Here is a 16,678-nt window from a genome sequence, read left to right as displayed (position 1 = left end):
ATTGAGAGACTAACCTAAGATCATACAACTTCTGTAAAGCAGAACTGAGTCTAAAACTCAGGTTTGGGAGTTTTCAACAGTTTCCATTGAAAGATGTCCCAACGAATGGTTTATATCTTCCTGTTTTATGTCTTTTTTCAGCCTGTAACACAATATGCTGAAGAATCCCTCTGCTTTGGTGAGATACAGCGCAGTGCTGCTCCATCTGTACAAACTGTGGGCACAATGTGCAGTGCACCTTCACGCACACCTTCAGCTTATACCAATTCATAAAACAAGCTGAGCAAAGAGCGCCTGGGTGGCTCAGTTGGTTGGGTGACTGCCTTCGGCTCAGGTCATGATCCTGGAGTCCTGGGATCAAGTCCCATATTGGGCTCCCTGCTCGGCGGGAGTCTGCTTCTCCCTCTGACCCTCCCCCCTCTCGTGCTCTCTCTCTCAAATAAATAAATAAAATCTTAAAAAAAAAACACAAAAAAAACGAGCTGAGCAAAAACAAAAGTGCATGTAACGCTATAGGTGATTTTGCTCACCAGTGCACTCCACATCTATATGCCCTGGAGGCAGCAGAAGATGACGGCCATGTGGGCTCCCTTTCCCTCAGCTCACATCACACACTGTGCACACCTCCCCAAAGCTGAGAGGCAGCTTAGTGTCAAAACCTATGTACTTGTCATACGCGCAGACCCTGAACACATGACTATACTTTATAGGACTCTACCTCCCAAGGAAGATGTGAATCCAGGGTGTGTCCTGTGATCAACCCTTCCCAACCACAACCCAAGTGCTACTGACTTTAAAAGCAGTTGATCCCGTTCAAGTAAAACATTGTCCTCATGCCCAATGAGGCTGAATAAGAACTAGAACTCAAACTTTTAAATGGTGATGTTGTTAGCCTATGACATTTTACACTTCGTTTCAGTTCTTGGTTTCATAACTGGTTAGAAAATAGCCAGCATCTGTGTGCAGTGATGATAGAGGAAGAGGCTCAACCCAGTCTATGGTGAGCCTTCTCAATGTTTTCATTAACTAAAAGGATTGCTCATACTCACTTTTGGCAAAGACACAGAAAAACAGGTGCTCTTTGTTGGTGAGAGTATAAATCCCTAGAGGGCAATTTGGCAATATCTATTAAAAATTTACATGTATACACTGTGACCCAAAAATTCTACTTCTGAGCATATATCCTCAAAATATCTGTATCTGTGTAAAAAGATCTGCGTACAAAGATGTTCTCTGTGGCACTGTTAGTAATACTGTAAAACATCAACAAAATATCCACTGAGAAATACTTCATTAAATAAATAATTTTATAGCCACACACGCAAAATTCACTGTTAATGGTTAAAAAGAATCAGACAGAGCTGTCTGTCCTGGATGGTGAATGAGAAAAAGAGAAGAGTTACGAAACAGTATAATGGACATTTTTGTAGGTTCAGTATCCATTTCCCCTTCTTTTGTGAACAGGCTCCTCTTTTTGCTTGAGAAACTCCTCCACCCTATCTGTAATCAGAGAGTATTGAGTAAGGGAGCAAGCACATTGCCCAATAAAGGTCTCCTTCCCCTAGGAATTTGAATCTCAAGCAGAAATGATACAAAGATTAAATGTGGTGGGAGGAAATACATCCGAATGGCAATGCTGAGGAATGTCCATTAGCTCTTGCTCTCTAGGTCACAGAATTTGCTTTTCCACTTTGGGTCTTCATCTTCTCCAGCTTGGTTCTTCAGTTCTGTCATCTATTCCTATCCTTCCAATAAACTCCTTTCCATTCTTGGGCAGCCAGTGTTTGTTCTGATGGCTTGCAAATCAAATAAACCCACTGATACCAATGTAATCTGATTTTTGTAAAGTTAAAGTTACATATAAACTGAATGTATGTATACATATATAGAAGGAAAAGGAAATCTGGAAATCTGGATGCCAAATTAATGGTAGTCAGGGTAGAGACTGGGTGGAATGGGATTATCAAGAACTTTCACTACTCAACTATATATTTTTCTGTGTTTGTCTTTAATGTTCTCATAATAAAAACGAAACACTTAGACTCTTCAGGAAAATACCCATATAAGTGTTGGTTAGAACCTGACACTAATGAAGTAAAAAATATAGTTTCTATCACTTTTGGGGAATAATTGTTTTATACAGTTTTTATAGGCATAAGTGTTCCCTTAGCCTTAGACTTCTTCCAAAAATGTGCTATCAGAATAACAATAATAATTGCCAGATGAAAACAATCCCAAATATCTTATATCCAAATGGCTTTTGGACTTCTTCATTTGGACTTTTTTGTCTTCTAACAAACGGCAACAGTCTAGTACAGAATTAATCCGTTTCTTACCGACACCTCTAAGCTTCTGTTTCTGCCCAAATCTACATGTAACTAAGTCTTGAACACCAGAATTAACTTTGATTCTACCCTCATCTTTTCTCTCATATTCTATGGTATGCCAAGTCCTGTTTATTTCATATTCAAAATATGTTTCCAATTTACCTCTGACAGCTGTCACCACCATCTTTGTCTATACCCTATTTCCTACCACCCAATTACTTTGCTTCTAGTTTCTTCCCCCTAAACCAATGTTTCTCAACCTTTTTCTCTTTTTTCCCCCATTATCTTTATTTATTTATTTATTTATTTATTTATTTATTTACTTACTTACCTCAGGAGCCTTTCTAGACTTCCCCCTCCCCTGATCAACCGCATCCATGAAATGTGAATACCACAGATACACTGTATATCCGTTTATGTACTGTGGCCCTTGAGGGGGCCTAAGTCTTTGTAGTATCTAAGACCCCTCCCCTGAAAGAACCCATTTTCACTCCCCTAGGGGCACTATCGCCCCCACTGAGAATGCATGCTTGAATCAATCTATGCATCACCACCAACCAAACAGGGCTAATCTAAAGTAAAATTTTAGCTATATCACTTATTGCCTGGCTCAAAAATAAATGTTCAGCAGTTTCTCCCTCTTCCAATGAGATAAGACAACACAGATAAAGGGCCTGAGCCTGGCTCATTACATGTGTTTGAAAATTTTAGTTTTCTTCATTCCTTCTCCTTACGAGTTGAATACTGCTCTCCAAAGAGCTTATAATGTACCATGCACATTCCCATTAAATGTGTCTTTAGTGCTTGTTTCCCTCGTTCAGGCTAACACTGGGCTTTTTGCAAACTTTGATATTTTTACCAATGTGCTAGTTCATTTATGAGGGTTTCTCTGATTACTCCAGGTCACAATGTTTTCCTACTGAACTTTGTATCTGCAACTGAGTCACATTCTGTGCTCCTCATCTCAGTGAATGTCTTATTCATCCAATTTCCCAAATTAGAAACTTTAAAGTCATTTTGAACTCCTCTCTCATCTGAAATTCTGAGGTCATTTGGTTGGAATTACTGTCAGTTCTGCTTCAGATCTAATCTCTCCCCATTGCCTCTTCCAGGTTGAACTAGAGAAAGAATGTCCTAGCTGACCTCACTGTACTTAGCTTCTTAATGCTGTAGGCTCCCTTCACACTGATCCACTACTTCTTTCAAAGAAAACTCTTTTCGATCCCCTGCTTAAAAACCTCCTATAGCCATTGCAATTGCCTTCAGGCTAAAATTGAAATAATATGCCTTAACAAAAAAGGTCCTCCGCATTCTGTTTCTAATTACCCTTTTCCTGATATTCCACTTTGTATACCCCAAACACTCAACTTCTCATTAGTCGCTGAGTCCTCCAAGCCCTTTCACTACTATATGCCCAAGACACTTTATTTATATATCTATGGTACCTGATGTTACACTGTAACTAGTCCGTTACATGTCTGTTTTTCCTCTTAGACTTAGGGCCGTTTGAAGGCAGGAAGGATAGCCCCTCCCTAGCCCTCATATCTCCAGCACAGTGCCTGGCACTAAGGGGGCACTGGACGACTGAATGACTTAATTGTGGAGCATCACTTTATTACTTAATGTTTCATATGGAGCCACAAAACCCCAAGTGTCCGCCAAGTAGGCTGACAGCAGAAATTCTCTATTCTACATCTTTTGATTCTCAACTGCATAATAAGGCTTATAATAGGTGCTCAATAAAAGTCTATTACATTTATTTGGAAAATGTTGATTCCTTATTCTGTAAATGGGCTTTCTCTTTCTTCTCAGTGGTAAATTCGTTTCTTGGCTACATTTGTACACCTACTTTGTGTCAGGCGCTGCATTAAAGACCATAAAGGTTAAGGATATAAGAATGGACAGAACAGTCATGATCCTCACAAAGCTTCTTGTCCCGTAAGTCAGTGATGATAGTTATGAACCAAATAAATACCTCCCGAATGTTCTGCTGCTCCACCTCGTGCCGCTTGATCATTATTTTCCGCTTGAAGAAACGACAGTTTTTGTCGTAGTACAGTCTCTGCTGGGTGAGAAGGTGGGCTTCCTCTTCAGCCTGTGTGTGCTGCAAGTTCTCTTTATGCTTGGATATCCGCTCTTGCTTTTCTTTCTTGGGTGTGCTATGGTCCTCATTCATCTCCTTCACGAAACCAGAACAAAACAAAAAACAAAAAACAACATGCTGGTGTCATCAAGTAATAAACTAATAGTTTATTGCAATGGTAGATTAAATTATTTGGAGAGCAACTGAGAATGTAAAGACAAAGACTTGGTGCTGCATATCCCTCCCCCGCAACTTTTGTTTATTGATTGACTGAGTAGTGATAGGAAGGCTTGTTAGTTTCCATGTCTCTGGCTTCTCCCCCTTAGAAAAATTGGTTCACTCATTCAATCAACACACACTTACTGAGTTCTCATCACGTGACAGGTACTGTGCAAGGCACAAGGATACAATGGTCAGCAAAAGAATGTGATAACCACCATCATGGGGTTTCACAGCCTAGAAGCAATAATTAATCAAAGAACCGCAGAAACAAACTGAAAATTACTGTTATAGCTTCTGAGAAGGTGAAGTACTTGGTTCCACAAGGAGGTTTAAAAGAACATATTTGATCTTGGTAACAACTAAGCTGAAATTGGAAAAACCCGTAGGAGCTAACCAGTGAGAAAGGGGAGGGGAGAATACTCTGGGTAGAGGAAACAAGAGTGTGTTAAACCCTTCAGGTGGGTTAATTGAAACATGGTGCGATCGATGAACAGAGAGCAGGCCAGGGGGGTGGTGCAGTGTGACATGAGATGAGGCAGGACCATCAGAGGCCTTACAGGCCAAGTTAAGGACATTGATCTGTAGCACAGGAGACAAGGATTATATACATGTGGGGGTGACACAATGAGATGCATCTCAAAAAGATGACTCTTGTTGCTTCGTGGAAAACAGAGTGAAGGAGACAAGACCGCGAGAAGTGGACAGATTTCACAGACAGGCGGTAACTCTGCAAATGGCACTAGTTAGAATATCAGGAAACAATTCTTTATTTGCTATTAGAGGGTAAATGAACCACCTCTATTTCCAAAAGGACAAAATTCATAATTATTCCAGACTATATGGGTAAAGAAAAGAAAGCAGAGACTCAGAACACTTAAGATGATGTTACTTTATGGAGAAAATAAGACCCTTTTTAGAGAAAGTACAGTGCACTCTTTTTTGTTCATACTGACAAGCTTGACCTATAATATTTGGTTAACTACTCAGTGAAAATCTCCTTTAAATTCTAACACCTATTTTACTTAATGTTTTGTGATGTGGACATCACCCACTATTTAGATTATTTTTGCACTTAGCCAAGAAGTCCTTGTAAATCAACTTTCAGCTTTCCTGTTCCAGTGAAGTCTTAAGTGAAATATCAGAATCAACAAGAGAGAAAGCTGTTTCGAGCATGGAGTAAGCTGGGATCACAACAGGAAGGCTGGGTGACTCATTTCTTAATGCCATGACTTCACTACTAGGCTTGGCATTAACCACTACGTTGCATACCCAAGTTCAAATGTGACCATATGAACTCATCCCAAAATCAAGAATAAATTATTTCTGGACCATCCATCATCCTGTTCTGCCCACATCCCTGTTGTCTATCAAAAAGTGGGGATAATGGAGATTGTTTTGTTACCCCAAGGGCAATACCTTTAAATATATCAATATCTAAATATACATGCCACCTTAAATAGTCAGAACTAAGCTTTACTTCATAAGGAGTAGTAGTAGCTTTGCATAGAAAGGCTTACTGAGGCTATCTCAAACTGAGTTTAGGCTTGTTTTTCCTCATGAGCATGTTGAGAGACTTATAAGTTTAGGCCTGTGGTTTCCTGCACTCATAAATCTGAGTACCAAAAATGCCTGAGGACTGAGTGGGTATTCTCGAATGCTGTTCTGTGAGAGAATCTTCTACAGGTTGAGTTCATGCAATCTCCAAATACCTTGGTGTTAGAAAAGGTCAAAATGCTGGCTGCAGTCACAAAGTGTGGCCTACAGAGCATGAGTAAACACAAGGAGTTAGAAATAAGAATGTGAGTGCAATTGGGAACATTTCAAAATTTCTCATCGAAAAATCAATGTTATCTCTGTGATCCAGCAATATCTTTCTATTATGACATAACAATAAGGTCCCAGCAATAACTCAGAGAAAATGGATAGAACATGAACCTTCTTATTTGGGCTATTTCTCCCTACAGCCTGGTTTTCTAGACCTTACAGTGTCAGAGATTTTTCCCATTTAGGCAGTGTGGATTAAATAAAAATTTCTGTCAGTCCCAACAATCACCAGTGGCTCATCTGGGCAGGACTAAAAATCCTGAGGCTCACCCCAACCCACTTGCTTTCACTTATTAAAAAAGAATTGGAGAGGAACCTTGATAAGTTCCATATTGTTAACTTAGAATATGAGCTCAAATAAATGATTTCACATACTGAAACCATGCCCCATATTGAATTTTATTAAACCTTAATATACCAGTAGTCTAGAAATAAGAAATCCTAAGTCTTACGAGAAGGAAAGTCTAGGGAACTGTAAGCAATTCACCTATAAGCACGGGTGGGAGAAGTGAAGAAATCTGAGCTTTCAGATCAAATTGCAGTTTATTAGGAGAACTCTCCATGTCTACTAGTGGCCTTCAACCAAACTTTTAAGAATTGATCATTCATTTATCAGAGATTCACATGTACCAGGCACAGGGATAGTCATTGGCAGAAAAAAAAAGACATGGTCTCTGCCCTTATCCCTTACTGGCTAGTAGGATAAGTAACTCAAAATAACTTAAAAAAAAAAAAAGGATAATTGAAAACTAGTGTTATGAAACCAGAGGCACCTGTCTTGGTTAAGGAAGTCAGGAAAAGCTTCCCTTGGGAAATGATGTTAAGGTTTTTTTTTTGTTTTGTTTTTTTTTAAGTAGGCTCCATGCCCAATGTAGGACTTGAATTCATGACTCTGAGATCAAGAGTCACATGCTCTACCGATGGAGCCAGCCAGGCAGCCCAAGTTAAGGTATTAATAAACAATCCTAAGTTTTACAAGGAGGGGGAGTAACAATTAACAGCAGAGGGAGAGACTGGGGGTCGGGGGCAGGGAGAGCATCCTGGTAGAAGAAACAGTAGGAAGAAACAGTCTTCTCCAAAGGCCTTGGAGAAAAGTGGAATTTGATATATTTGAAGAACCAAACGGTGACCACTGTGGCAGAAGCAGCAGAGTCAGGGGTGGGGTAAGCAGGTGGGGGAACAGTGGTGTGAGGTGAGACTAAAGGAGAGGCTGATAGTAGGTCATTTAGGGACTTCTAGTATTTTGATCTCTCCTAAGAGCAACGGGAAGCCAATGAATGTTAAAATCATGAGGTGATATGATGAGACTTATGTTTGTTTGTTTTTTTAAAGATTTATTTATTTTTGAGAGAGAGAGCTCAGGGAGAGGGGCAGAGGAAGTCTGAGAGAATCCTCAAGCAGACTGCCTGCTGAGCACAGAGCCTGAGGTGGGGCTCGATCCCAGGACCCTGAGATCATGACCCAAGCTGAAACCAAGAGCTGGACGCCCAACTGACTGAGCCACCCAGATGCTCTGAGACTTATGGTTTGGAAAGATCACTCTGGCTGAAGTGGCTGAAGAATAAACTGGAAGTAGGCAAAAATGGTTTAGAGTTAAATCAATGGTTCTTAAAATCTGATGCCTGAATCAGCAGCATCGGCATCACTTGGGAACTTGTTAGAAATGCAAATTTCAAATTCCACCCAGACCCACTGATTCAGAAAATCAGAAAATCTAACTCTAGTGAGTTAGCAATCCATTTTAATAAGCACTTCAGGTGATATAAAGTTTGAGAATCAGTGGTTTAGACTATTGATTACAAAGTAAGATTAATCAATTTTAAGTTCCAATCTCTTTTTTTTAAGATTTTATTTTTAAGTAATCCCTACACCCAACATGGGGCTCAAACTTATAACCCAAGATCAAAAATCGCATGCTGCACCAACTGAGCCAGCCAGGCACCCCAGAAGTTCTAACCATTCGAATGGCAACTTAGTGATGACAAATATTGATACTCTTACCTCTTTTATTTTTTCCTTACAAATCTTATACTGCTTCTTCTGACTTTCTAAGAAAGTTGTCAAATCTTTCTTCTGCTGGGCCAAGATCTGTTGCTGGAACTTCTTTTCATCTGCTGCAGCTACCTTTGCCTGATAAAATGACATACAATCTAGGATAAATTGTTCTTCACACAGAATTCAGCTATCTATCCTCCAATGCATGAAAAGTCCATAAGTGCTGAATAATGTAGTGTTTTTTGAACAAATAATAAAAAAAAATAAACAAACACCTGTTCTGATTCTCTTGTATCTTAAAAAAATTTGAAATTTTTACCATTGAAAAATACTTTCCCAATTATGGGAAAAATATGAAGGCAAGCCATCATGTGGCTTGAACACACAAAAATTACTGAACACACAAAAAATGCATGGGATGAAAAGTGAACTAAGGATTCTAATAAAGGATTTTTTTCATATTGTTGGTAGCCCAAAGATTAAATTACAAAAATGGATAAATAACCATGAGTGGCCAGTTTTATTCCCAGAATCTCACTGTGATTAATAACATTTTGTTTTCTTAGGCACCTGCTACAGTCACAACAGTCAGACACTGGGACATTTTGGGGTCTTCCAAATGGATAGAACACAGACCAAATAAAAGATAACTCAATAAACACTGGCTCCTGCAAGTGACCAAATCTAAGTTTCTGGGGACCATTAGATGCAACACATATGTAAGATGAGGTGTTTCGGAGACAGAGGGAATCTATTCTTCACAGTTCTCTTTATGGATCTTTTCACCTTTAGCATCCATTATCAATACTTTTTCCATTTTGAACAATTCTCTCTACATATTTATCAAATCAAATCCTCAAGAAAGTATCTGACTGGTTTCTTTAATCAATATCATCCCTGTTTGGGCAGACGTTTTCATGCCAGGCTGCCTCACAGCTTGATGGCTGTTGGGGGAATGCTTCATCTGCAGTTCTGATGTTTCCTTCCACGTGGAGACAGCTTAATTACCGAAACACTCCTGGCACTCTGTCCCCAGTCACCCCAGCCCCAGGGAGCACACGTTTACCCCTGCTTTCCCACACTATGTAAGTCTTACAGGGTGCGGCGGGGGGGGGGGGGGGGGGCAGTCGCAGATGGCAAGAAAGGTGCCTGGTTTAGCACTGCCAGAGCCTAGATAGGCAAGTCTGTTCAGTTTTGTACATATTATTAGCGCATTTCCCTTCAGACATGAATTACTTCTCCCATCTAACACTTATCAGTAATAAAGGTAATATTTTGACACACTGTCTGCCTCAGCCTCTCCTGTTTAGAACCTAGATGGGGAAGAGAGATGTCTCCTAGAAGATCCAAGCAACAGCCAGATTAATTACTCGCTGCCACTGGTCAGGTGCCCAATCAGTGCAGACAGGGACTATCACCACTGAAAGGGACTATTTGTAGAGCAGTTTTCTTTTGAAGAGGACTGTGGGTGTGGCAGGCACGGTAACAGGTCTGAACTGTGCAAGTTTCCACAGGATAGAAGCATCTTGTTTCTTTTTATTTGCACCCAGACCCCCTCAAGGGACTGGCTCTTAGAACATATTTGAATAGACAAGAATGTAATATACACCTGCAGTAACTATTTTAACTTTTAATGGCAATTTTAAGTAGCCCCATAAAACCTAACCCCTCTCAACTACCACCACCAAAGCAACATTGCTCCTCTGTCACCAAAAAGTGCACCACTCCTGCCTTTTGCTCACGTGATGCCACCGACTGAAACAGGCCTGGCTTGGTTACCGCACAAAGGCATGTATATGCACACTGACCTCCTTCTCTATGATAGCCACTTGCTTCTTGGCCAGCTTCTCCAGCTCGATGGACGAGTTGTTGGCATGCGTCTCCACCTCCTTCTGTAGCTTGAGGCGGTGCTCGTCCATCTCAGCCTTCAGCTTGTTCTCCAGGGCGATCAGCTGCTTCTGGTGCTGGCGCCGCATCCGCTTATAACCTGACATCTGTTCCCGCAACTCGTTCTCCTGCTCATGCTCATGGATCTGTCGTGTAACCTGATTGGGGTTGGGGAACAGAACTCAGGTAACCAGATTCAGGGAAGACAAACTTTCAGGGAAAGTAGAGGAGCCCTCTGGCATAATTCTATCACTGCCACCATCAATTTACCTACTATTTGCTGAATGCTCACCTGTACCAGGCACTGTGCTGGGTGCTCTTTATATTCTTTAGCTCTAGTCCTAAAAACCATCTCATTCACTCATTCATTTTACTCATTAATGAGGTAGGTGTTACCACCCCCATTTTATAGATGAAGAAATTGAGACTTGAGGGAATTAATTTATTCATTCAGCCAAATTATATTTACTTATTTTTGACATATCATTGTATCTGTATTCAAGGTCACATAGCTAGTTAAGAGGTAGAGCTGGGATTCAGACCCATTTCTGTCTAGTTCCAGAGCCATGCTATCTATCTCCACTACACCAGGATTTCTCAACGTCAACACTTTCGACAATGAGCCAGAAAATTCTTTGTTTTGGAGGGCTGTCCTTGCATTGCAGGATATTTAGCAGCATCCCTGACCTACCCACTAGATACCAGTACACCTCCTAAGTCAAGATAATCAAAAATGTCTGTAGACATTGGCAAATGTCTCTTAGGGGGCAAAATCCCTCTGGTTGAGAACCACTGCATTATATCATACTGCTTGTTTTTAAAGATCATGTCTCTAACAGTCATGGATTTTTGAATATCTTCCTAAAGTTGTTTGAACAAGATTTATTTCTGATTCTTAATATGAAGAGTGGGCAGTGGGGGGTGAAAGGAGGGAGTGAGAGAGAAACAGAGCACTCTCTTAACTCTTCTGTCTCCCACCTCCCCTTCCCCACAGAAGAGATGTTAACAAATTATAATACATTTACTTGCTCTCCTCAAGAAGAGAAAGCATTTCTATGATTTTTAGAAGGCTACTTCTCTTAGTAATTTTTCCTTAACCCATTCTCAGGTGAATATCCAACAAACTCAAGATTGTAAATATAAATTTTGGCATCTTTTGTTTCTATTAAACCTTTTCTGATTTTCCACTCCTTCCTTCAGTTTATCACCCCTCTTTATTTTCCTGTTAGATTCTCTGCTCACTTCATTCTCATCTTTCCTATTTAAAAAAAAAATTCAATTACAAAACTATAACTTTAATTTTGTTTTACATTAAGTAATTTAGTCACTCCTATCTACTATAAGGCAATTCTCCCCAACCTCACCCTCAAACAAGTTTTACTAGAAATTTTCATGCTGCTATTAATTCTCTTTACTATTTTCAGTTTATGGGTCAAAGTGCATTTTGTACAAAGAACAGTTTGTTTCTTTGCTCCTTTTAGAAGGTGTCCCTGCATACCAGACTGAGTCCTTACTATCAAGAGAGTGCTATTCTGTAACTGGATAGTATTATCAAAGTACACCATTAAACATTAGCCGAACTTTGAAACCTTTCCAGCTGAAACTAACACTAGGTTTCATATTCATTTCTCTTTTCTAAAGGACAATCCTCTTTAAAGTATGAAGAATAAGAGCAGAAGATATTTCAAGACCAAAAACAGGACAGTATCACCAAAGGGGCACCTAACACTCTAAAGGAAATCTATTTTGTTATCACAGTATCATGTTTCTTTTTAATGGACTTATTTCATGATAAAAGGAAAGAAAGAAGTCATTTGAAATATGTGTGTATATTTCACTTCCTCATGCTTGTGCCTTCCTTAAGTTCAACTATAGGGGAAAACAGTTCCAATTAACAAAAAGGATACCATTTAGTCCTTTCTGATTTCACCTGTTTTTCATACAAATATGGCAATAAAGTGTCCATTCTAGGGTAATGCATTTGAGATATGTTTTACACCTAAACTTATTTTTTCTTATGTTAGTATTCCTTCTTTAATCAGATTTCCAAAGCTGAGACATGGCACACTCTAAAGCTATCATGACACATTTAAAGCTTGCCACTGAAGGTCTCACTAGCTTGTGGTCAAATAGTTTCAGGATAGCCATTTCCCAAACCAGGCACCAAAATGTAAAGCAAAAATGAGTGTCAAGAACATTTTCTATCCTAACCGGTGGGTGACTCCCTGTGAAAAGGGTGGACCTACTGCATACCAGACAACACGAGTATGTGGCAAAGACAAATTACAAAGCTCAACATGTTATCATTGTATATCACTGAATTCCAGGAGAAACACTTTGCTCCTAATTCTTCCCATAATTTGAATAATCCTTTGTAAACTCCTAATATCACCTTCAATTTGTTGCAACGAAACTTTCTATGTTTCAATGTTAATTGCCTTCTTAGGCACATATAGAGATACTGAGTTTTATAATTCCATACTCAAGCAAAGTAAACAAATTTAAATAAAAATCTGGCCAGATGACTCATGTATGAAGTCTAACTAGAAAGACATAAAAATACTATTATCTACAGTTATATACACCTGCATGTTTTAAGTTTATACTGTGTGTCTTATAAATACATTATTTGGTCAAGAGAATAAAAAAATAGCTCGTAATTTTAAATTTTACCATGCTTTATGATTTACAATGGAATTTCACATGCAATTTACCCCTTTAATTTTTATAAACCCCAGGATTTGAATTGAAGTTCTATAGTTCTTGAATTGCCTGAGAAAATTCACCCCACTAAGGCAGAATGAAACTTTATTAAGCAATGGAGGGAATCAACACTCCAAAAAAGTCAAAGCTGGAGAGAGTAATGAGTCTAAGCTACAAACTGAATAAGTCTAAAAATGGAAGAAAGTTATAGAAATGTAGTGACTGTAGTTTTCACAATGGTAGTCTCAAAAATGTGATCAACTGAAAGTGGGCAGTAGCATCTTGCCACACCCCTTAGGTTGCTTGGACACAAATCCCATTCTGTCCCTTACTGTATTACTGACCTTGGGCAAATTACTTTACCTCCTGACGGCTCTCAGGAGGAGCCACTGCTACAGTGAGATCACTGATGGGATAACTCTTGTGCTCAGCAAGGTGTCTGACACACAGGGGATGTTCGATATATGTTCATTTCCTTCCTTGTCTTGCCAGCATCTGAGCTGTATGTCTCTCCCTCCACCAAGCATTGCCAGTGATATGGACATAGATCAGAAGGGGTGGATCCAAGAGAAGGGGCAAGTTTAACATTAAAACTGTACTTATATCCAGGTTGTGGCTTATAAAATAAGTACACATAATTTCTGAATTTGAATTATTAACCATTTCACATACTTGGAGTAATATATAAAAGCTAAGAGCCATAAAGGAAGACTGAACTTTTCCCAGAAAGTTTCTACAGCCATTCCATTCCACCTTATTTAAATCTGGCAAAAATTTGCACCTACAACACATGACTACATCCAAAGTGTACTATCTGCCTGCCAAGTGCAGAACACTGCACTAGAGGGCTAATGAGCAACTTACTGAACATAAAAGAGGAGCATAGTGGCTGATAATGTTACCCTCTTAAGAGATCAAAGCCAACTTACAAGATTAATTATATGTAAGAATCAAAATAATGTATATGATAAAACCAGCCACTTCAACTCTTAGAATAAATGAAATTTATAGCAAGTTCTTAAAAAGAATACAATGCCCACTTTGACATTAGAAATTTCACATTCCACTCTTTAGAACACCTAGGGAAAAACATTTTAAGTTCATACCAAAAGTAATGATGGATAACAGGCAATTCTGCCTTATACAGAAACACTGGCAGGAAGCACTTAGAAATGTACACTTGCAAATCCAAATTCTCATGTGATAGCAGGACTGGAAGAGACTTTGTTCATTCATTAATTCAACATGTTTATTGAGAGAGTTTGGTCATGTGGGTTGGGCATATAGACTGGGCAGCATATGTGAAAAACGGTCTCAGTAATGAGCCTAGTGAGATTAGGAAGCTAAGAAAAAGGAAAAAGGAGCTATAAAATATTCTGATAAGCATCCCCTGGTATACCATCCAGGAAGAGAACACATCTTCAAGCCTTTAGAAATAGAACAGTGGGGCTCATGAGGGGTGAAACAGCATTAACTGCAGAGGCTCTAATATTTTTATGCTTGTCTATCAAACTCATTCAGGTATCCGATTGCACAGTTAGCTGAAAATTAGGTTGCATTTTTAAAATCGAAACGAAGACCCCATTTTTATATGAGCTTTCCTACTGAATGTGGTAAAAGCAAAGTAAAAAAAAAATCCACATTTGCATGGATAGGACAATAATCATTTTTGTCTATATGCTTTCCTAAAGATTAGAAACTTAGAGTTTTATGCCCCTGTCCCTAATGTGTATTTTTTTTTAAGTAGGCTCTACACCCAACATGGCACTTGAACTCACAACCCCACAATCAAGAGTCATATGCTCTATCGAATGAGCCATCCAGGAGTTCCCCCGTCCTCCCTGGGCCAATATGTACTCTAACATAAATTCACCTTTGTAGTAAGACCACTCATTCCTGTGAGAATTCCTTCATAAGGCCAAAAGCTGAATTGTCTGACAGATATGGGCTTCTGCTATTTATATTAATATCTGCTATGGGAACTACCATATGATCCAGGACATTATGAAATTTTAAGAAATGACATCAGATATAACAACAGCTGAAAACACTCTCATGGGTTAGTAATCCAATTAAAATATTAAGATCTCCATTTACCAACAATAAAAACTTAAGGGAGCCACATCTCAAAGGCCCAATAAGGCAGATGAGTAATTCTGAACAACTATATAAACAACTCCTTTCTCCAGATCATGAATCAGTCCAATATGAACTTTCTTACAGAAGAAGAAAAAGAAAGGATAAAATAAAAAGGTTCTATGAAATGCCCTTCCTTTTCCTAGTTTTTCAAAATAAGGTCAATAATTGCAGCCCTTCTATGATTATAATAAAAAAATACATAATTCTACATAATTCTAAAGTTTCCTCAGAGTTACCTTTGACATCAAGGTTCACGGTCCTTGCTATTCCTTTGTTACAAGTGTAATTGTGCAGCAGTATATATTAACATAAAAATCTGTTTTAAGGTGCCAAAATGGTAAAAACATCAAGCAGTAAAAGCCTGTAACCCATGGGCTGCATACACTTGTCAATGACCCCATTCAAAAGTACAATGTAGAAAAAAATGCCAAGGGCAAACCCCACAGATTTAGGTTTCTTTTAGGTTTATGTATAAGAGGTAGGCTGATAAAACAAATTTAAGGAACTATAAATTTTTTTTGTCAGTTTGCAAGTCTATTTAAAATATACGCTCATTTAAAAAATATACACTCATTTATCTAAGAATTGGAAAAAATAATTTCTAAATTCTTTTTTCTTTTTGCTGTTCATTTTTGAACCACTCTGTGTCTTGTTAGCACTTCTATTTAGAAGATTGTAAAGAGTAAAACCAAAATAAATAAGTCAATACAGTATTGCTAGCAACTATGGGAAGTGAAGAGAGGTTTTAACAATGACTTGATATTCATTATACTGGACTTTCATTTTCCCATGATCTTGCTCCTACTTTTATGTCATTTAAGTAACTTTAGTCCTTTTCCTTTGAGCCTAGATCCATGAAAAGCACTAAGATTCATGATATACTTTTAAAATTTAGATACTTCTTTTTGATATTCCAGTGTCCTGATTTATATATTCCTATTAGACTATTGGAATTAGCCTTTAACACGACATTGGTAGTAGAACTGTAGTACTTGATAAGATACATTAAAATATCCACACCAATTATTAGATGATCCAAAGTGAGACATGGAACATATAACATCATACCACTTTTCCCTTCTATTAGTTCTTTTTTCTTAACAAGAACTAGATGCAAATACCACTGACCTCTGATAAACTTCCATCAATCCCACCATGACCCCCAAAGCATTACATTTGGAGAAGGTTTTCCACATAAAACAACTTATTTTATAGTGATTACCGCAACAGCCCATTAGCTACTCAGTTTTTAACTTAATATAGGGGCAGGGAGCCTTTTAGCAAATCCAAAGTCCATCAGAGACTGATCTCAGCTGGGCACTAGGAAGCCTGTAGGATTCAGAGGGGCTCCTAAGGACTTTGCCTATAGTCCTGAGGTGGCCTATCACAGAGAAGACTGGGATGGCTGATAGGCACACAGAGTAGCCCTGGGTGAGTATACAAATGCAAGCATGAGATCATTGTGGTACGGCAGTAGTAACATTTTACTAGGAGGCAG

General features: G+C 38.8%; 1 protein-coding gene across 5 annotated transcripts in view; it reads right to left on the bottom strand.

The window, feature by feature from the left end:
* Positions 1–16,678, bottom strand: part of TAOK3 (TAO kinase 3) — a 190,983-nt gene that overhangs the window by 13,936 nt on the left and 160,369 nt on the right. For all 5 annotated transcript variants that reach the window (XM_028116426.2, XM_028116430.2, XM_088019551.1 and 2 more), the window contains exons 15-17: positions 10,260–10,496; positions 8,458–8,586; positions 4,303–4,506 (exon numbers count right to left, since the gene is read on the bottom strand). In XM_028116426.2, coding sequence (XP_027972227.1) covers positions 4,303–4,506; positions 8,458–8,586; positions 10,260–10,496 — 570 coding nt within the window. The remainder of the gene's footprint in view (positions 1–4,302; positions 4,507–8,457; positions 8,587–10,259; positions 10,497–16,678) is intronic.

This window comes from Eumetopias jubatus, unplaced genomic scaffold (genome assembly GCF_037043125.1).
Source record: "Eumetopias jubatus isolate StellerSeaLion01/CBP00866 unplaced genomic scaffold, mEumJub1_p1.0 scaffold_16, whole genome shotgun sequence".
In the NCBI taxonomy this organism is placed as follows: domain Eukaryota; kingdom Metazoa; phylum Chordata; class Mammalia; order Carnivora; family Otariidae; genus Eumetopias; species Eumetopias jubatus.
This window is presented reverse-complemented; position numbering and strand designations above follow the sequence as displayed.